Source organism: Thunnus thynnus, chromosome 10 (genome assembly GCF_963924715.1).
Source record: "Thunnus thynnus chromosome 10, fThuThy2.1, whole genome shotgun sequence".
NCBI lineage: Eukaryota > Metazoa > Chordata > Actinopteri > Scombriformes > Scombridae > Thunnus > Thunnus thynnus.
The window spans coordinates 15,453,259-15,474,454 of NC_089526.1; the positions used below are offsets into that span (position 1 = coordinate 15,453,259).

The 21,196-nt window shown below is 38.1% G+C and overlaps 2 protein-coding genes across 6 annotated transcripts in view; both read right to left on the reverse strand.

The window, feature by feature from the left end:
- The window catches only part of LOC137191365 (threonine--tRNA ligase 1, cytoplasmic-like), a 32,356-nt gene extending 22,465 nt beyond the window's left edge, over window positions 1–9,891 (reverse strand). For 2 of the 4 annotated variants that reach the window (XM_067601394.1, XM_067601395.1), the window contains exons 1-6: window positions 9,558–9,891; window positions 1,787–1,916; window positions 1,410–1,603; window positions 1,191–1,243; window positions 969–1,095; window positions 82–257 (exon numbers count right to left, since the gene is read on the reverse strand). In XM_067601394.1, coding sequence (XP_067457495.1) covers window positions 82–257; window positions 969–1,095; window positions 1,191–1,243; window positions 1,410–1,603; window positions 1,787–1,916; window positions 9,558–9,735 — 858 coding nt within the window. In that variant the 5' untranslated portion in view covers window positions 9,736–9,891. The remainder of the gene's footprint in view (window positions 1–81; window positions 258–968; window positions 1,096–1,190; window positions 1,244–1,409; window positions 1,604–1,786; window positions 1,917–9,557) is intronic. The other 2 variants (XM_067601397.1, XM_067601396.1) reach the window with 2 other exon arrangements.
- A 732-nt stretch (window positions 9,892–10,623) lies between these two features.
- Window positions 10,624–19,970, reverse strand: prpf3 (PRP3 pre-mRNA processing factor 3 homolog (yeast)). 2 transcript variants are annotated; one of them, XM_067601403.1, is made up of 17 exons: window positions 19,888–19,970; window positions 18,723–18,875; window positions 17,751–17,881; window positions 17,262–17,426; window positions 17,061–17,147; window positions 16,673–16,947; window positions 16,455–16,573; window positions 16,161–16,348; window positions 15,866–16,032; window positions 15,698–15,780; window positions 13,323–13,466; window positions 13,134–13,233; window positions 12,890–13,003; window positions 12,659–12,777; window positions 11,754–11,831; window positions 11,605–11,660; window positions 10,624–11,496 (listed from the first exon to the last, which is right to left on the reverse strand). In XM_067601403.1, exons 2-17 carry the CDS (start codon window positions 18,865–18,867, stop codon window positions 11,347–11,349), a joined length of 2,121 nt encoding a protein of 706 aa, XP_067457504.1. In that variant the 5' UTR covers window positions 18,868–18,875; window positions 19,888–19,970; the 3' UTR covers window positions 10,624–11,346. The 2 variants fall into 2 exon arrangements, with proteins under 2 accessions (XP_067457504.1, XP_067457505.1); XM_067601404.1 differs by having other exon boundaries at window positions 19,777–19,905.
- Window positions 19,971–21,196: the final 1,226 nt, after the last annotated feature.

Sequence of the window (21,196 nt, forward strand, 5' to 3'; positions counted from 1 at the left end):
CTACTGATATTTATGTTGCCAAAGCGTCGTCCAAGCACGACCCAGAAAGAAGATGATGAAATCGTTTGATCCAACACTCACATTGGCCACGATCTTGACCTCCTTGTACTGCATCTCGTAGAAAATGTCTGCGTTTCCCAACGCTTCCAGCAGAGGAGGCCCTGTTTTTAACTCTTTCTCCAGGAAGCTGACGAACTCCTGCAGCTTCAGACTGCCATCTTCAAAGTCCTTCGCAAACTTGTTCCCTCCTGCCTTGTCTGGAACAAGAGATGATGGACACAGAGGGCAGCAGTTAAATACCGTCAATGTCAGAAAGAAATACAGACCTAAATTCACAAATGTGAAAATGTGCACATGATGGGTCTGGCTGATGTATCAGAATTTAGTTCAGCCACAAAGAAACAAGGGGAGCTAAATTTTTCAACTAAAGTAACTGTTGGAGAAATAAAATATCATGCAAGATGAACAGGACTGCAACTAACAATTACTTCCATTATAAATTATACTGCCAATTACTTTCTCGATTAATTGTTTGGTCTATGAAATGTCAGAAAAGTGAAAAACAACAAGGTGAAGTCATCAAATTACTTGTTTTGTCTGATCAACAGTCTGAAACTTAAAGATATTCATTTCATGATCACATTAGACAAAGAAAAGCAGCAAATCCTCACAATTAAATATCTGGAACTTGGGAATGTTTGGCATTTTTTGCTTGAAAAATTACTGAAATAATTATTGAATAATCAAAAAAGTTGCAATTATTTTTCTGTCAATCAGCTAATATATTCATTGGCTAATCGTTCAGCCCTAAAGCTGACCAAGAAATAGTCTGACGTCTCCACTAATGATGTGTTCTTTCCTGTGTTTCAAGATATCATATAAAAAAGGAGAAAAATATTGAAGTGCTTGTTATGTTTAAGTTTAAAACATAAATCATAGGATAATAAATGTGTGTGATGACGTCTGACCTTTGAGCCTCTTGAGGGCCTCTGTGCTGCAGACATCCACTCTGAGAGTTGCCAGCTGCTTCTCCCTCAACTCTTCCTCTGCAACTGCTCGCTTATATCTGGACAACTGTTCAATGAGGGAGTGGGGCTAGAAACAAAGAAGAGAGGTAAGTAGATTGTAATGTTTTAGACACATTTTAAACATAAATGCAATGTAAGGCAAGATCTTTAAATAAGACTTACTGTGAACTCAGCTACAATCTTGGACTTGAGGGCAGCTTTCGTGTTGGCTGGTGCTGCGGATTTCAAATGAAACATGAACTTTAAAAAAAAACAAAAAACTCACAGCTGCATCTGAAAATAATCTGATGTATATGATTAGCTTCAGGAAGTGACTGCACTTTCAGATTCACATGATTACTTCAGGGTGGAGAGTGGAAAACGCTGAAGTAACAAACTGACCTTTTGCAGGTGGAGCCTCTTTGTCTTTTTCTTTCTCCTTTTCTTTTTCCTTTTCCTTTTCCTTCTGCTTCTCTCGCTCTTTTTCCTTTTTGTTCAGGTTGGTTTTAAACTGGGCTATGAGCTCCTCGGGATACACACTGCGCTCCTCCCAAATCGTAAAGATCCTTTCTACCGACTTACGGACCTTTCCGTCTCTGACAATGCAAAATAACAACAACACATCTCAATACCAGCAGAAAGGGATGACAGAGCATTTTTTAAAATTTGAATACCAACACAGAGAAGGTTCAATTCAGCCATGTAGATTAAAAAAAAACAACAACATACAGATGCGATGTTAGACCAACACTACAGATGTATACAAACTCTGTACTCACTTGATGAGCTGAGCGGCGTTCGGCAAGACCTCTGCGAAGGATGAACGAAAGGCAATGGCGTTCTTTCTTTTGCAGTTCTGTATCACATCATTGGCAAGGTAGAAAAGATTCAAGCAATGATTGTTGTCAGCTGGGGAAAAAAAAGGAGAGGGAAAGATAAGATTAAGAGTATAAATTACTCCTCGAGGTACACAAAGATAAGAAACGGTTTTGGATGCAAGAATCTAGACAAACAATTCACGTTACGCTGTTTAAGATCATACAAACAATACACATGTGTCTAAATAGAACCGGATTCATGACGGCAATGCAGATATTTGGGGATTATACTGCATATATTCTGACAAATGACTGCCACACCTCCATACTTACTACAATAAACACTCTCAGCTGTAATATGCTGCTCTGCAAACTCAGGCAATATGTAATGTTACTGAAACTATGTAATAGTAACATTAATATTCAAATAGTTGCCCTTTAAGTTACAAGTTGCATTTCTCTTTGCAATATGTAATGTGTTTGTTTTGTTTATGCGTCATCATATAAATGGATACAAAAACAACCGTCATAGGTAAATATCAGATAATGATGAAGCTTTTACTGACAGGCTTTAGTTCACTCACAGATTCGGATGTCTGTTTCCATAGTCACGCATCCATTTCCAAAATTAATACAACATTGACTAGAACACAATGATTTCTGCTGCAGTGCTTCCTAAAATAGATTAAATCGGTATCCTGATTTCACCAGTTCGATTACAGCCAGCGAGCAGAATGGTTTCTTCTTACAGTGACTTTCAGATCTAAATCCCTCTACTATGACACATTTTGTTAGATTTCAGCAGGTGTTGCCATCTCAGTTAGTCTAAAAGACACCAGATTAATACTTTAGTAACAACAGCAAATCATTTCCATAGTCTATGTAAAAGGAACTGTATGTATGTCCTCTAGTTTCAGCTGATAAAAAAAAAGAAGAGACAAAAAGCAAGACGGCAGGGTGCAAAATTAACTTTTTTGTCCACTGGTCAAATGGTTAGTGAAGGTTCGTATTTTACCAGCCATTCGATAGATTACCATTGGTTTTTTTTTTGGCTGGTGAGTGAAGTAAATCTACCAGCCACTACCAGAAGGTGAAGTAGACAAAAGGAAAAAAGCAACTCTGTGAAAATACAATTATATCTGTGGTGATGTGCTATTACACGCAATAGGTGAAGCAAATATTCAGATTTTGTCAAGTAAAAACTAGAGTCCTACCGATAATGGAGTTTACATCATTGGCAAACACACGGTTATCACAGATTCAGTATATCTGTGCATATACTGACAATATGCAAACAGGCACTCCACTGTTTACATGAACAGATCCTTGCTAAAAATTGTTCTTTTCTTTAGTTCTTTTACCTTTAAATATCAGTATTAGCATTAACATCTTAAAGTAAGTATTCCGGCTTTTAAAGTAAACAAGCATAAAAAAAACATGGAGGTTTCTGAACATTTATTTAAGCCTACAATAAGCGGCATCCAGTAGTACCTGGATGACTGTTGTTTTCTTCTACCAAACTGTTTACAAAAGAGATTCACAATCATGCTTGAAATAAAATGAGTGTGACGCAAGTTGTGCATACAACCTTGAGTAGCCAGAAATAACAACAACAACAACTATCAGTCCTCTATTCAAAGTCAACACAGAGACTCTCATGCACAAACAAACAAAACAAACTGCATTAATCACTAAAAAAATACAGTTATGATACCCAAACTGCAATTCAAGATTTCTGAAAAACAATATATCTGTACAGAAACTACGTCTTAAATATAATTTCATCTCACCCTCCGAGACTGACACACAGTTAAATAATAATAATAATAATAATAATAATAATAATAATAATAATAATAATAATAATAATAATAATAATAAGACTCTTGAAAAGCAAAGAGCTTCACTTCTAAATGACATTACAAGCATATAAAACACTGGAAGAATGAAAAATGTTTGTAACTTGAATGAGCCAATTAGTTTAGAAAATATCCACAGATATGCTGAGGAAACTATGTTTACATGTACATACATAAAAAAACATGAAATATTTAAAGAATCATAACTTCTGTCTCTCATTAGCTGAGACTGAGATCAAGTTTACAACCGGGTTTGTGACGTCTGTATATGATCCTTTTTTTCTAACATTATAAAACTTATTGCTTCTTCTGCTGAAAAAATACAAGTTTGAAAATGTTTTCTTAAATCTGGTTTTGTCACTGAAAATGTTACACCAGGGCAATGCCATTGAGATGAAAACAAGGGAGCGCTTTGTTTAATATAGATTACATATAAATAACAAAGATTGTGAGATTATTTTTGAGGTATGTTTACACTATTGATGTAACAAAAAAATAACACATTTATGTTCTTCTTGGGGTTTAGATATTAATGACTGAAAATCATTTATTGTGCATTTTCTGTGTTGCATATTTTTTTAAAAAAAAGTGATTTCTCTGAATATAAAAATATATATAATACTTAATCGATACATGATTCAGTCCAATGTAATTTCAAATGTGTAACATACATTCAAAACTTATCATCGAAGCAGTAAAATGAACAAAGAACAATATTTTCCCCACAAAACTGTTTTGCATCCTCTAATATTGTAAACACTTCTCTGATGCCAAGAATTAATTTGAGCACTAATTCAAGTGATCATTTTTTCACACGTGAGTAAATGTGTAGTAAATTAATATTTAGGTCACTTCTGTTCATCCCCTCCTAAAACATAAACACACAGAAAAAACTATCCTGCATCCTATCAGGCTGCATTTGTATCATCCTAACTGAAAATAAAGTGTCTCCACATGAGTCATATTTTTACACTCACACTGGATCGTGTTTATTATCCGATGTCACCGCAGTACGTTGTTTAAGCATTGATTAGACAAGCTCACTTGCCGAGCGACTAAAATACAGAAACACAACTTCTGCTACAAATATCTCAGGAATGATGTGTTGTCAGTGAAGTTCGGAGACACTCCGCAGTTTATAGATCATTTCTGACACTCGTCTCACACACCTGAAGAGCTTTTTTTCCTCCATCGTGCACAAATAACAAAGCCTAACTTTGAACTAAAATAAAAAGATGACGTGTACCGAAATGAACACAAACAAGCAAAGTAAGAAAAACAAAACAAACTGTTGTCTTCTTTGAAAACTGGTTGGTATGGATCATCTTTAAGATGCTCAAAATGTTTTAGACCTTTTTAGACATTTAGATTGTTTTGGAGAAAAGACCAACTGTGTTGCAGCCTACAGCCACCAGCATGGATGACTTGCCTCTTGGTTAGTTGGCACAGCTCGCTATCAGACAACAGCGGCTTAGCCAGCACACAGCAGTTTTATAGTCCGTCGTGTTTTGTCAGCACAAGCATTATCGTGCGTTGATCTGTGGGCACTGGGCAGTGATGCGGTGGGGATAAAAAAATGCCTACATGATGATCTGACTGAGACACTGATGAGTCAAGTAGGGAATCCCTGATTACAACGGCCATATTTTAACAGTGATGCCTTTGAAAGATCTGGCAGATCTACATGACAGAAATTTTCAGGGTATACATGTTTTTCCTACTATTGTCACTGCTGCTAAATTTGCATGACACCGTCCTGGAAACTTCACATTTAAGAAAACTACAATTTTCCTCCAGAGATGATTTCATAATGTGGATTTTTTTCATCAGCTTTCAATATATTTTACTCATTTTGTTTAACTTAGAGTAAGACTGGTAAATGATTTCTGAATTAACATATCAATGCTGTTAAACTGATAATCTTTGCATCATTGTCACTATTTAGTTTTCATGTACATTTTCTTATAAAGTGTTCTAATAGTTGATCTTATTAATGTACATAAATTGTTTTACAAACATATTAACATCCAAATTGGCAACTTCTAACAAAAATTCAAGCAAATACAATCCAATAAATCTGTGAAATCCTGTTTCAAAACACATTTAACTCATATTTTCCTATATTTCGCCCCATTTATTAGCATTTATATTAGCTTCATCATAAACAGGCTATTCTTTCTTCATATCATATCTAAGCTGGTATGTACGCAGTTTCAATCAGTCTAGTATTTACTTCATGATCAATCCATCAATCCTTACACAAACTAAACTATAATATATTTTATATATTTTTAATTGTTATGCACCACAACACCGAGGGAAATTCCCTGTACGCGTAAAGCCGCTTGGCAATAAACCTGTTTCTGTTTCTGATAAGAAATCAAATTTCTTTCCAAAAAGCGATGAGAAACTCAACTTTTCCAACACCCGCCACAGTGACAACTAAACACAAAAATATTTCCATGTAAATGAGTCAAGTCCACTAAGTAGTGAAAACAGAATTATTCTCCACAGATTAATAAAAAAACTAATTCCTGGAGTGATGAACAAAGTCATCGACCAAAAAACAAAAATATTCCAACTATTAGTCTGTGAAAGCTTCCAATTTCTCACTTTACCAAAAACAACACAAAAGCTCAAATTACAAACTATGTCTTCATCAAGCACTATCAACATCCATTTGATTTAATCCTCCACTCGCCAACATAAATGACCAAAACACAAAATATGTGGGATACTCCTCCGTTCTCCCACACTCAGCTGAGAGCCTGATGATGATCTGTAAATCTATTGAACCATTCTTCAGTCCAGGCTTTAAAAGCAACCATCTTACAACACAATAATCCCTCTAAACATGTTAATAATTCTTCTTAGTTTCCACAAACTGGTGTTAACTTGGAGACCATGCTCATTTCTATAAACCTATGTTGTAGGACTCTAAATGAATCCTTTAGTTGTATATAATAGAACAGCAGCATCATAGAAATATTATTCACGAGTCAGAAGGTGTATTCTCGGAGTGGATGGACGCTGAAGCAACAGACGAGATGAACTATGACTTAACAAAACAACCAAGTGAAAATAAAGTATGTCCGCTAAACTGATGATATTGCATTTCGTGCACGAGCTCACACTACATGAACTACATGAGGAAGTACTGTTCAGTGACTTTTCCACCTTGAATTTATTACCTCTCCCAACAATGGGTTCTTTCATATTAATAATTAATTGGTTAGATAACTGAACAGATGTGTATATAGTTGGGAACATATCAAAAATAATGTTCAAAACCTATTCAAAGCCACTTTTTTAAGATCATGATCATACACCACTACAATAATTTATACAGTGACTCCAGCAAGTTTGGCTTTTGTCGAATATTGACAACATTACTACAACCTCTGATACGTCTAGTCCAAACAGTGGACTTTTAAATCATCATTTGCAGTATTTTGCAGTATTTCATGCAGGCCTCTCAAATAAGAAAAAGCTATATGGAAGAACTCTGTTGACACTGGCTGGGTCTATATGCAGTTTTGTAATATCTAAAATGTCTTGGTACAAATGTAGTTGCACAACAAGTTTTCAGAGATGCTCATCATAAAGTATAAAGAGTTGGGTTTTTTTGAGACAAGAACACTTTTCATCCACTGCAAATTTGTTCCTTGATTATCAGCAATACAGCTTCAATGATTAGTTAATTAATGGATTAGTTGCCAACTATTAAATTAATCGCCAACTATCATTGCAACAAATAACTAATATTACCAAATGCTAGAAGTCTTATTTCAATTGCTAAAACAATGAGTTTCAACAAAAAGGAGAATATGTTTGACTCAAAATTGAAAAATTTCTCAAACAAGCTCTGTAATAGAAATTCAAGCCTGAGACCTGTCAGACTAAAGTGACACTAGTGACTATCTCTGCTTGTGATGCTTCACTGACAAGAGACTTCAAAAGGTTTGACATAATATTTGAATGTACATAGCTGCTTGGTCAAAACATCCAATTCTAACATTAAAATCACAATTACGTAGTTTAAGTTTATCTGCACCCAGTTTGATATTTTACAAATATTGATACTCTCTAGTTTGGAGAAACCTTTGTGAATTCAAGACAATTTGACTAGCGAAGCAAAAAGCAAATATTTTGAGAGCATTACTGTAAAGTTCATCAATAATTTACATTGTGACATTGAATTGCGCCTCAGTATCTCTCCAAATACTTTTTTTTTAACCAAATTAAAAAATCTGCTAAAAACTACTCAGCTCTGTAACCACTGACTCTAAATTTCATCTCATAGTCTTCTCATGAACGCAAATAATCTTGCTTTTAAATTTGACATGCTTACATTATTAATTTCCAGTTGACATTGTGGGTGTGAGTGATGTGCTATATGTAGCTTTGTATTATGTGTCCTGTGTGGGTTTTTTTTTTTTTTGCTTTGTACTGTTTGTTATTGTGGTATTATATGTTTTAATTGTGACCTGCTAAAGGAACTGCAGATGAAAATTAGCTATAAGCTAACTCTGGTACAGTACATAAAATGGTAACATTTATGTTTAATACTGTACGTGGTCCAAATAAATACATAAATAAATCTTAAATCGGAAAGAACTAATGCTCATGATGAATAGAAAAAAAAATAAAAACACCTGTCAAGCAAACTGAAGGTCAAAATTGGATTTTTATACAGAAACAAATCATGTTTCTCTTCTGCTAGTTGAAAGACCATCATACAATCTACAATTCTGTCTACGTTTGATTATTATAATAATATATGTACAGTATGCATGCTTCTCCCTCCACCTGTATTTCTGTGCACTGCTCTTCATCACCAGTGATACATTCCTCACTCACTATTGTGTCTTATACAAAAAGGTGGGACGGTCCTCCATAACAAACAGAAGAGAGCAGGATTGTTTATTTATAAGGCTGTACTGCAAAAACTGCCTAATTCCCTCTGCTTTCTGCTTACATTTAAATACAATACTTAATGTCAGGTCACAGGACGTTTTAACATTAGTTGAACCTCCTGTTCACACTAAATTTGGAAAAATTGGGTTCAAATAATGTGCTGTGTATAAATGGGATGAGCTGCAAAAAAATGTGTAGTTACACTATCTAATTTCACTTAAACATTTTTAAAAAGGCTGTACGTATGCATTTTATAATCTGCTTTTTTCTTAAAAATGTGTGTGTATGTGAATTATCTGTGCATCTGTCCATGCTTAAACTGTATAAATATATATTTATCCTTACACACAGGTCTCTCTTGAAAGTTAAAGAATAAATTAAAATAACATAAACTATGATTTCTGTTATGGTAAACTTTCCATTTACCTTGTTCAGCTAGGTGCACTACAGAAATATTAACCACTGCATCACAAACACAACCATGCATGTTAGGCGACTAGTCCATATGCAGAGCAGAACTTGCACACAAAAAGAAGCGACTAAAGCCTAAATTTAGCTTTAACTAACTCTAACTAAACACGTTGCGAAGCACCTTGATTTAAGGAGTTAATTGATTAAGATATATGGCGACGTGCATGGCAATTCTTCGTTAAAAAAAAACACTATCAGTCCATCAAGAGTAACGTAACAGGGAGGCCCGAGTGTAAACAGTCACTAGCAGCAAGACGTTAGCGGCTAATTTTAAGTAACTTACTGACAGCAATGCCAGCATTACTTTTTTAAAAATGTAGCCGATTAAAGATTGAAATTCAGTTTAGGAATAAAACAACAGTGTTTAAAAATGGACTGCATTGCCGTGCACTTCACCGGAAAGCCGATCGCGATCAACTGCATTTGAATTAGCTAAAAGTGAGCTAGCTTACGCGTTAGCTCCTGTAAGTTAGCAAGCTACTCACATTTCTTGAGCCACTTCATCCAGTAGCGAACGATAAGGCCGTGGTGCTTTTTGTTTTCAATGCACCAGCCTGAAAGTCCCTGTATTGACTCCATAGTGTTGGATATTCCTTGAAACCGCCGGTCCAAAGACGCTTCCAGAGCAGCGTTGGAGCTGCGGGCTCCAGAACCGGCCGCCATCTTTCCCTGTTGTCTTTTCGCAGGCTGGTGATGAAGATGAAGAAGCTAACGTAATGAGGACGACTCCGGAGGGAAACACGCCCCCCATGTATGAAGCTGAACTTAGCTACGGGGTTGAGGGGAAAGTTAAAAATCCTCTCCAGACTCGTATTAAGACGTATAAAGATACTCTATTTGGAACAATAATGTGTGTCTGATACGGTTTTAGCTCATTAAAATCATTTAAATGTCATCTCCTGTTTCTCCCTCCTTTAAAGAAAAAAATCCAGAATCTATAAATATGCAAATATTGTTCATTTCAAAAGTTTTAGCTGCTGGACACAAGATGTACTTCATGGTAAAGTTTGATTCTCAGTGTTTGTGCACTGCAGGCTTCTACATCAAATATATGCAGGATACTCATTCATGCCATGATCATGGCCATCAATCCAGACATAAACTATACTATAACATATTTTATATATTTTTAATGTAAATTTATTTTTTATATTATTTATGACTACTTGATTATTGTGTGTATTTTTAAATGTTATGCACCACAAGACCAACCATTTAATCCTCCACTCACCAACATAAATGACCAAAGCACAAAATATGTGGGATTCTCCTCTGTTCTCCCACACTCAGCTGAGAGCCTGATGAAATCTGTAAATCTATTAAACCATTCTTCAGTCCAGGCTTTAAAAGCAACCATCTTACAACACAATAATCCCTCTAAACATGTTTATAATTCTTCTTAGTTTCCACAAACTGGTGTTAACTTGGAGACCATGCTCATTTCTGTAAACCTATGTTGTAGGACAATAAAGAAAACCTTTAGTTGTATATAACAGATTTTTGGTGGAGAGGAACTTTAAACCCAACAGAGAGAAGACAGACACAAATCTGTTAAATTTTCTTCTTTTTATTTAAGGCTGTGACTGAAATGTTACAGAGAAATATAGCTACAAGTGAGTCAAAGATTTGTCTTTCCTCCAAAAACAAAAAATATGGATTTGGGAGCTCTCCATATGAACACAATAACTCGTATAATGTTGTAACGTTACTCAGGTATCTTTTCAGGTTGACTGTAAATGTGTTAGCACAACAGAAGTGCAGCCGTTCTTCACTGATGGGGTGGGCTTTTATTATCTGCTTGACTCAAACAGGGGTTATTATCAGTGTACATGGGGGGTTTCATCACAAAACTTCAATCCTAACATAATCTGACACCATTTCTCATCATCACATAAAGCCTCAGGTAAGTGATTTACATCACACAGTGCAATCTGTCAGGTTGTATTCAATAATAGATAACAAAATATCTGACAGAATACCCTTCCACCAAAGAGATGAACACTGATGCAGGCACACACACACATACCGCCCTACACATAACACATACACACTCTGATCTGTCACACATTCTCACGCACACACACGTCCACACAGGTTTATTGTTCCTCTTTTTCTATGTTCAAGTCTCTTGATTAACTCTGTTTCAGCCCCAGCTGAAGCGAGCCAGTCAGCAGGAAGGTGTGGCTGGCTGTGAGGCTGTGGGTCTGGGGGCTTGTAGGAAGGGGTGGGGTGGGGAAGGGGACTGACTGAAACTAGGAGCTCAACTGGCAGGTTTCAGTCATCTGTGCTATCCAACACGCTCTGACTGAGAGCAAGATCCCAGTAGTGTTCTGTGCCGTGTTTCTTGAAGTGTTCCCTGGCCATGCTCTCGGTGGGGCACTGCTTGAACTTCATCTCTCCAAAACTACGTTCTTTAGCTGTGCCCTGGAGAACCGAGAGGAATTATTAGACTTGAATGAGGTCACAGACAAAAAAAAATAATCCAAATAAATGTTAATATATTTAAGTAACAACATGACTGCAGATACTCACCTCCCAAATCAACCAACACTTGTTGTTCCTCTTTGTATCATCATCACCATCAGGATCTAATTGAAAATCAATAGTAAGGAGTTTAGTATCCATGAAATAAGCACCAAGATAAACTAGCAAAAAAGAATCAAGTGTCAAGTCACTCTTACCGTCTCTTTTAGAGTTATGTTCCTCCCATTTGACTCTGTGCATCATCAGCCTCTTGAACTTTTTCTGGGATTTGGGGCCTAAAATAAGAGGAAGAAATTCAGATACAGCATACTTTTGAAAGACATTGATTGTCCAACCATTTTTTTTTTAATCAAGGGCTAATAAAGAAGCCAAACATGGTAGAACTTAATTCCCTTAAAGGACCAGTGTGTAATATTTAGTGGCATCTAGCGGAACAGACATGGCAGAAATAAATAACAGTCATAAGTGTGTTTTAATTAGTGTATCATCACCTAAAAATAAGAATCTTTGTGTTTTTGTTACTTTATAATGAGCCCTTTATATCTACATAGGGAGTGGGTCCTCTTCCACAGAGGCTGCCATGATGCACAGCCATGTTTCTACAGTAGCCCAGAACTGACAAACCAAACACTGGCTCTAGAGAGGGCCTTTCAGGGTTTTTGCCAGTTTCATGACCACCGTAGGTTCTCCTACATGCTTGGAAGGGAAGTGTGAGGGGAGGTGTATTCCTTTGGTTGCGATCTGCAACCTCACCACTAGATGCCGTTAAATCTTACACACTAGTCCTTTAAAATTAATATAAAGACTTGTAAAGGTGCAAATATTAAGTATTAATTACATTACTATATTTAAATATAAGGGGCAGTGGTGGCTTAAAGGTTAGAGAAGCTAGCTCTCCAATATCCTGGACCACAGATATTTTTCTCCTCACAGCAAATGTTTATTACAACTCACGTCATTAAAAAAAAAGGTATCAACTGTGGTATATGAAAGCTAAAATTTGATTTTATCGCAAGAACTAACAGGCTAGAATTAGCAACAATGCGGATGCGACAGTAAGCTTGAGAATCATTTTCCTATACACATGTCATTTTATCCTTACCTCCCTCCACCACAACGAGGTTGACATCTTTGTGGAGAACTACTGTGCCAGTCAGGTACAGCTGGTTGGCATTAGCCTCCACTTTAAACTTCTTAGCAGGATTTTGCAGGTTACGGATCCTGTATGGGGATGGTACGGTGCTTAAATTAGACACAATTCCAAGTTGCTACACACACATACAATACAGTACATTTGAACTACAGTATGTGCTCTCTCCCTACAAATACACACCTGTACACTGCGATAGAAACACCATTAGTGAGGTCTTCTTTTAACTTCTTGACCTTCTTCTCTTTCCTCTGCTCTGCTGTGAGCTTGCGAGCTGCATTAGCCTCCTCATGAGCCCTGCAGGGAGGGGGACACAATTAGAAAGACTGTTAAGAAAGCTTTTGTTTTCCATGGATAATCATTCAATATGTTCTATGGGAAAATTCAGAATGGTGCAAGCAGTGTAGAGGTTAAATGTGTTACTAACTTCTGTCTCTTGGCCATCTGTGCTCTGACGTGGGCCTCTACTTTTGTAGGGTCCTGAACCGCCTCCGTTCCCAACACTCTCATCAGGTTGGAGATGCGTACTGAGAAAATTCAAGCAAACATTAGCTATGTTCTGTTTGATCTTGCATTGCAGTAATTTGGAATAACAGTTATTTGTGTGCATGGCTACCTTTTGGTTCTGGTGGAGGCATCAGTCCGAGACGGACCTTTTCTTGCATTTCTTTTTGGCCTTCCCGGCGTGTCTGTCTTCTCAGTTTCTTCTGTTCTTTCTTTGTCAGGTATACACCCAGCGTTACTGGCTTATCTGTGTCAACTAGGGGGTAAAAACACAAATATGGTAATCATTCCAGCAAATTATTATGGTAGTAATGAAAGAAATACCATTATTGTTACATTATAACCAGATTTGAACGACCAAAACAGATTTCAATGGAAATTTGAACATCTACAATTCCATGACAAAGGGACAACTCCATCTGCTAAGAAAGACTGTGAGACAATTTAAAGCTCTGGAAAAGCTACTGATTAGAGATTGTTGTGTCAACAAATTGGCTCAGGACTTAGGCCCTATTCACATCTCGCATTAACATGTATCTTCAGTGATCCAATCACAAGTGGACACCTCTAAGGCTACATGTGCTGTTCTTCCTCATAGTACTTTCTGTAACTAAGCAACCAACCAAAGAGTAGACAATCTGCTTCCTGTTAACACCGGCACACGCATGTCCAGTGTACGTGAATGGTCATGTGATATGCGAGATTATTTCTGAACGGAGGTCGTTTTCGTTTTAAAATGAAAACGTTTTAATGTGAACGTAGTCTAAGTACATCAGTTCACACCTGACATTAGAATGCGTACCCTCATTCATCTCGGGTCACCACTTGTGATCAGACCTCACTTTCTCACTATATATGCAAATAAACATGTACATCATTCATTTCACTTTGCAGTGCAGTAGAGACTCTCAAACTGAGCTGAAATGAAATGAGTGCACATAAATTAGGTAAATAAACATAGTCTCTACTGCGTTTTGCTGTCATTTATGGTCAAGCTAGGTTTCTTCTCTTCGAGTGTGTGTTTCTTCGAGGGCAGGGCTTAGCCCCTCTGGCTCCACACACACACACACACAAAATGGAGCAAAGGAGAGACAGACAACGACAACTACTGGGGGGGGGGGGGGTGTTAATGCCATCTGTCAGTGGATCAGTGGATCACCAGCTTCCTGACAGGCAGGTGAGGCTGGGAGAATTCACTTCTGGTATACAGTCAGCTTTGGTGCTCCCCAGGGATGTGTCCCCTCCCCACTGCTCTTCTCCAGCTGTTAAACTCCTTCAGTTTACAGACGACACTACAGTAATCGGACTCATCAAAGATGGCGACGAGTCTGCATATCAGCTGGAGGTTGAACAGCTAGTGCTCTGGTGCAGTCAGGACAACTTGTAGCTGAACACGCTAAAGACTGTGGAGATGACAGTGGACTTTAGGAGATACCCCTCAGCACTGCTCCCCCTCACAATATCCAACAGCCCTGTGTCAACTGTGGAGACCTTCATTTTTCTGGGAACTACCATTTCCCAAGACCAGAAGTGGGAGACCAACATCAACTCCATCCTCCAAAAGGCCCAGCAGAGAATCTACTTTCTGCGGCAACTGGGGAAATATATTGCACTGCCGCAGGAGCTGTTGAGCCGGCTCTACACACGTGCACATCAATCACAGTCTGGTTCAGAGCAGCCAAAAAACAGGACAGGAACAGACTGCAGTGAACAGTAAGGACAGCAGAAAAAAAAAAAATCACTGGCGTCCACCCGCCAGGACATGTACTCTTCAGGAAACAGGCAGGGAAAATCATTACAGATTCCTCACACCCTGGACACAACGTTTCTCAACTCCTCCCCTCCAGCAGGCGCTACAGAACCCTGAATACCATAACTACCAGACACAAGAGCAGTTTCTTTCCTCATAAATAGCTGACCAGTATCATCTGCTACGCCATAACTACCCATTTCTTCAGTTATTACACCCTGCTTCACATCTACAAATACCATATTGTACAAATACTCATACATAATCACAATTTCATTCCTATATGTGATGCACATTATTGTTATTTGCACTACCACATATACACTAACACTGTATGTATATTGTTTGTTTTTTATATAATCTGTATATTTCTTGTGTATTGTCTGTAAATAATATGTACACTCACTGTATATTTTCGGTTTGCTTGAGAGACAGCAATGGCCGGTACCAAATTCCTTGTGTGCGTTAATATACTTTGCCAATAAAACTGATTCTGATTTATTAAGCATGCAAAGCTGGTATCCAACACGCCATGAAATGAGACTACCTGTGCACTATATGTAAATGCTATATTTCATTTCTGTAGACTGTTTCACTGCCTGATGGTAGCTTTTTGTAAGCGTACTTCTACCTCCTAAAGAAAATACTTTTGGGAGAGAAATATTTTTAAAACAAACCTACTTCTGAAGCAATTTTGACAACGTGCAGACAATTTGTTAGACCTTATATACGCTTACCTGGAGGGCTAATTTGAGCAGGATGTTCTACCAGGTTGGTCACACCAAAGAGCACCAAATCTTCAAATTTTGTTTCTGGGGTTCTTCATAGGATAAAAAAAAAAAAAACATGTCAGATAACTACAATCAGTTTATGAAAGTCCATTCAGAAAAACTGTAGTTTCTTACATTTCTACGTTGGTGGGCAGGATGTAAGAATCCCACCACTCAATGCTGGGCACCTCGAATTCTCCAATCTCCTTCTTAGGGGCAATCAGGGCCAGTTTGGTGGATGCCTGGATTCCTGTCTTCTTAGCTGCCTGGGCAATCTCACACTGTAACCTATCCAACTGGGCCTGATTGACAAAAAAAAAAAAAAAAAAAACAACAATGCAGGAGGAACAAAAAAACAATTTGCTGTGAATCATCCAACAACCAGGTTGAGACAAGCACTGACACAAAACTTTTATGAGTTATATCCAACCTTAGTTCTAATTCTTTGAGCAATCTTCTCAAATCGCCCCTGTTCGTGGAATTTGAAGCTCTTGCGAGGGCGCTGAGATGCTGCTAAAGACAGACGTTGGTCAAAGTAAGAAGTGGACTCCAAGTCCTCCCCTGGTTTCTCCTTCAGCTGCTGTCGGAACTGCTCTCTCTTTACTGCTCGAATGTTGGCTACACAGAGAGAGAGGAAAATAAAGCAGTGAACATAAAAACAAGGAGATAAGATTGTTTGTGTGTGTGTACGTACTGTGCACGTATTAAATCACTGAATATTTACCTTTTAGTGTGGGCATGCGGTGTGTGAGTTCAACCTCTTTGCCACTGGCATCCACAGTTCTTCCTTTGTCATCCAGAATAAGAGGTGTAGGCTTATTCACCTCCTTGACTTCCACTTTCCTGTAGAGGCACACACATAAAAAGCAGTACATTTTCACACTGCCGCAATTATTTCATTTTTGATCTCATGTCTTCAGATTTTAAAAAGACATTACTCACGGTGGAGCAATTCCCATGGCATGCAGGTTAGCTAGTGCCACTAGGTTGTGAGGCCCAGTGTTCCCCAGGGCTCCGAGGATCCCAGGTTTCATGGACAACTGGGACTGGATGCGAGCCTGTAGCTCAGCAGCCTTGCGAGCCTTCTCGATAGCATCATTCATGAAGCTAGCAGCCTGGGAGGGAGCGATAGATGAGCCACCACTTGCAGCTGCAGAAGTGGGAGTGCCAAGAAGCCGCGACGCTGGAGGGGCGTCCATCTGCGACTGTTGTAACCGCTAATGTCAGGAAGAAATAAGAGCGGTGTCATTTGAATGGACTGTCTGAAATTATTGATATTTGGTATTCAGTATGAACAATCCTAAACATTAAAAAAAAATAATCTTATTACTGGTGCAGCAGGGACTGAAGAGGCAAAGCTCAGCTGTTTCTTCCTCTCTTCTATCTGTCTTGTGGCTGCTTCCATCATCTGTTTGATCTAATAATACAGAAAACCGGTTAGTAAATGCATAATAAAAACCTTAATTCTTATTGATAAAGTAAGCACACAGTACACATGTACTGCACTCATGAGAAGGCAGTTATCTTGTACCTGCATTTTGGTGAGCATGCCAGGGCTCTCTGGAGGTCCAGGTATGACCTCAGGCTCCTCCACCTCCTCAAAACGAGGGACCCGTTTCCGCTTTGCAGCTGTCCCATCTCCTGAGTCCAGACTCTCTTGCACTGCAACTGTTTCAGCCTCATCACCGAACACATCCTGAGACCAACCAGCAAAAACAGAAAAAAATATATCACATCATTACTATGCCAAACACGCGTGTTTGCACTTAGTATAATAATATAATTAAATGATTATCTAATATGATTTTCAGCATTTGTCAATTATCTCCACACTAGTTTTGTGTAGTAATCTGACTAATTAAATACATGCATTAAAGACATTGTATTGCTGACTGCTGATTGCTGTGTGTGTGTGTGTGTGTGTGTGTGTGTGTATTTAGTCACTGTAATCTATGGTCAATAAATGGATAAGCTTTAAAATGATGATGAATAACAAAGATCCAGTTGTCTAACTGTTTACCTTCAGTTCCCTCTTGCGATTCTTTTCTCCAGCTCCTTTGTTGCCACGAGCACTGCGGCTCTCCTCCAGAGCTTCAAAAAGACGTTCCACAAAACCTCCAGCTGACTCGTCAAGGAAGGGACGCAGTTGGTCTGAAGGGAAACAAGCATCAAATAATCCAATACTCCATTAATCATTGCCGCAATAAAATAATCTCTTAATCTCATTACAGAGTGCTTTTACATGCACAGAAATAATATGATCACTGTCATTCAGATTCAGCTGATATTTACATGTTTCACACCAACCTGACTTCTGGCAATAACATGAGCAATGTCATTTTGGAAGTCAGTGCCTGACATTTGGGTTTGTGTCCAGAGGGATGTGCAATAGACAACAAGCAATCACACTGTCAACAAGTTCTATTACTTGCAGCATTAAATGTAGCATGAACAGCCCTTTGCTCTTGTGCACAGACATTATTTCCCCCGATTATGTCTGATCTAATAACTAAAATTGTGTTAAGAGGATCAAGTAAATGTGAAAACACATATAAAAGATTTTGTTAACACATACAAGTGTCCCTGATCTATTTAATCAAGTCTGTGGTGTGCCTACAGCATTAAAATCATTGCTAAAAGTGATAATTTACCCAAGCAAATTAAACAACTTCTTTTAAAAGGTTGGACCTAAAGTTTAGATACCAAATAGTGACTGCAATCTTTATCTTTGGCTCTACAGCCAAGAGAAGAACATGTATAATTTCTGTTTAGCAGTGTTCCTATTGATAAAATTAAACATGGGGAAGGAAGTGAACACATTTGCCAGTGGCCACATGAGCCATGTAATCTTATATTTACATTTTTTCATTTGACAGACGCTTTCATCCAAAGCAACTTACAAGGGAGGTCAGACAATCAATCCAGTCTTATATTAAATCTTGATGTATCATGATACAAAACACTATGTTTCAACTGTGCAAAGGAAAGTTACCTATGGTCTTCCTTTTGTCGAGTCCTTTTCCAACACAGTGCAAAGCTGCAGTAACCACAGTGGGCTCTGAGAAACCCAGCACCTTCTTCACAGTGCGCTCCACCCATGGCCTCAACTCCTCCACCTCCCGCTTAGGAAGAGACATCCTCTGATCTGCAGGACAGCAAGCAATTTATTACATATTCATCAATGCATACATTTGTTTTTTGTATGATTATTCTGGTTTTATTTGTCCTTGTTTGTCTGTTGGTTTGATTGAGTGTGATCTGTTATTGCATGTGTTTTAACCAGTCTTGCCATCTTACCCCTTTTCCCCTTAGAGAACCACAATAAAATTTTATCTTTATTGTGTTGAGTGACTACAGTTTTGTATGTACCTTCATTATTGTCAAATAAATCTGTCTGTCTGTCTACTGAACCAGATGATCACTATCACAGTGTTTCCTCTGTATTCATTTAGCAGCGGTGTGCCATCACAGCAAAAACATTACCACCACTGCAAGAGATAATGTTAAATCAACAATAAGACTGTAATTTAGCCTTAATGTTATCTAAAACTAAAGTGTAGTTCAGATCCTAAAGAAGTAGTGATTATATAATGCTTAAAACATTTTTAACACTAGACCCACAACTTTAAACATAAGTTAGACCCAAATACTTAGTCAGATATGGGAGAAAACTAGAATTATTACCCAGAGCACCACATCTGTATTAAAATTACAGAGGAATCACTGCTATCACCTACATAGCTCATGATCACAACAGCCTCGGTCAGTCATTCAAGCCGTGTTAGCTTCAGCTGCACAAAAACAAACCAGCTACTTACTCTCTCTCTGTCACACAGACACAGTCAGTCCAACACCTGCCGGTGTTTGTCAAAATGGCAGATTTTTTGTTACACTGGTTAACACATTTGCTAACCAGAGGTAACGTATGAGGTAAAATCCAATCACATCCGCCAAAACTCCCGGGTCGCATGCTAACTAACGTTAGCACACATCTAGTAAGCGAGCTACCAACAATAGCGAATAACTGCGTCGTTAAACTTACAAACCTGCAAATTCTCTTTTTATCCGATGTCAGATCACTTACGGTGCAGAAGTCATACCGAAAAAATCCAAGTTAGAAAAGCGTTAAACACTCTAACCGCTTAGTTTTCTCTTACCTGTGTGAAACTTTTCTGTTTTAGTCGCGCCGTTCACACGACGTTTCTGTACCAAGACCCGGAAGAGGAAGTAAACGCTTCGCTTCTTCTTTGCAGTCAGACTGCGCAGTTTCTGCCCTTTGTTTCCACTTAGCTGCAATGAGAGGAACTGCACTGTTTGTCTCTCCCTCAAGGTAACGCTTGTCTTTGAAAACTATGATGAAAAGTCAGGTTTATAGACAGGTCAGCTATATTTAGAGGTTAATATTTGTACTAAGGTTAGTATTTGTTCATCCCATATATACATCCCATCAAGTGTCCTTAGTAACCTTAGTAAGGTTTTGGGCCACCATGTGCCACCACAACAGCTCCAACATGCTTTGGCATTGATTCTACAAGTCTCTGAACTCTACTGGAGGGAAGAACACCATTGTTACAAAAGGTATTCTCTCTTTTGGTGTTTCAATGATGGTGGTGGAGAGCGCTGGCCAACACGTTGGACATAGGAGTTCAATTGAGTTGAGATCTGGTGACTGCGAAGGCCATAGCATGTAATTTGCATCATTTTCATACTCATAAAACCATTCAGTGACCCCTCGTGCCCTGTTAATTGGGGCATTGTCATCCTGGAAGAGACCATTCCCATCAGGGTTGAAATGTTTCATCATAGGAAAAAGGGGATAAGTGGACCCAAAACACAACAGCAAGTGCCCCCCACAGCATAACAGAGCCACCGGATCCCCTCACTGTAGGGGTCAAATATTCAGGCCTGTACCGTTTTTTCATTTAATTTGTCACCCATCTGTATATTTCTTATTATTTGTTACCAGTAGTTTGTATTGTTTTGCCTGGAGCATGATATTTTTGAAAGGCTGGTGAAGGGTCTTCCCTGATTTTACTTGACTTAAGTTCTGCATTTTATACAGTAGATCATAGTATCTTAATTTGTCGTCTAAGAGACATTGTAGGAGTTGCAGACACTGCTCTTGAGTGGTTCATCTCTTACATCTCAAACAGTTTACAGTTACTCTTCTTCACATCATCTTCTGCCCCTATGAACTATGGAGTACCTCAAGGCTATGTCCTAGGTCCCCTTTTATTCTGTATCTATATGCCTCCACTTGGCAGAATAATACACAATCATAAGATTTCTTTTCATTGCTATGCAGATGACACACAACTTCATGTGTCTGTAAAACCAGGTTCCACCAGCAGTCTGACTTCCTTAAAGAACTGTCTAATGGATATCAAATGTTGGATGTCTAATAACTTCCTCCAACTCAATGAAGAAAAATCTGAAATAATCCTATTCAGGCCATTAAACACATCA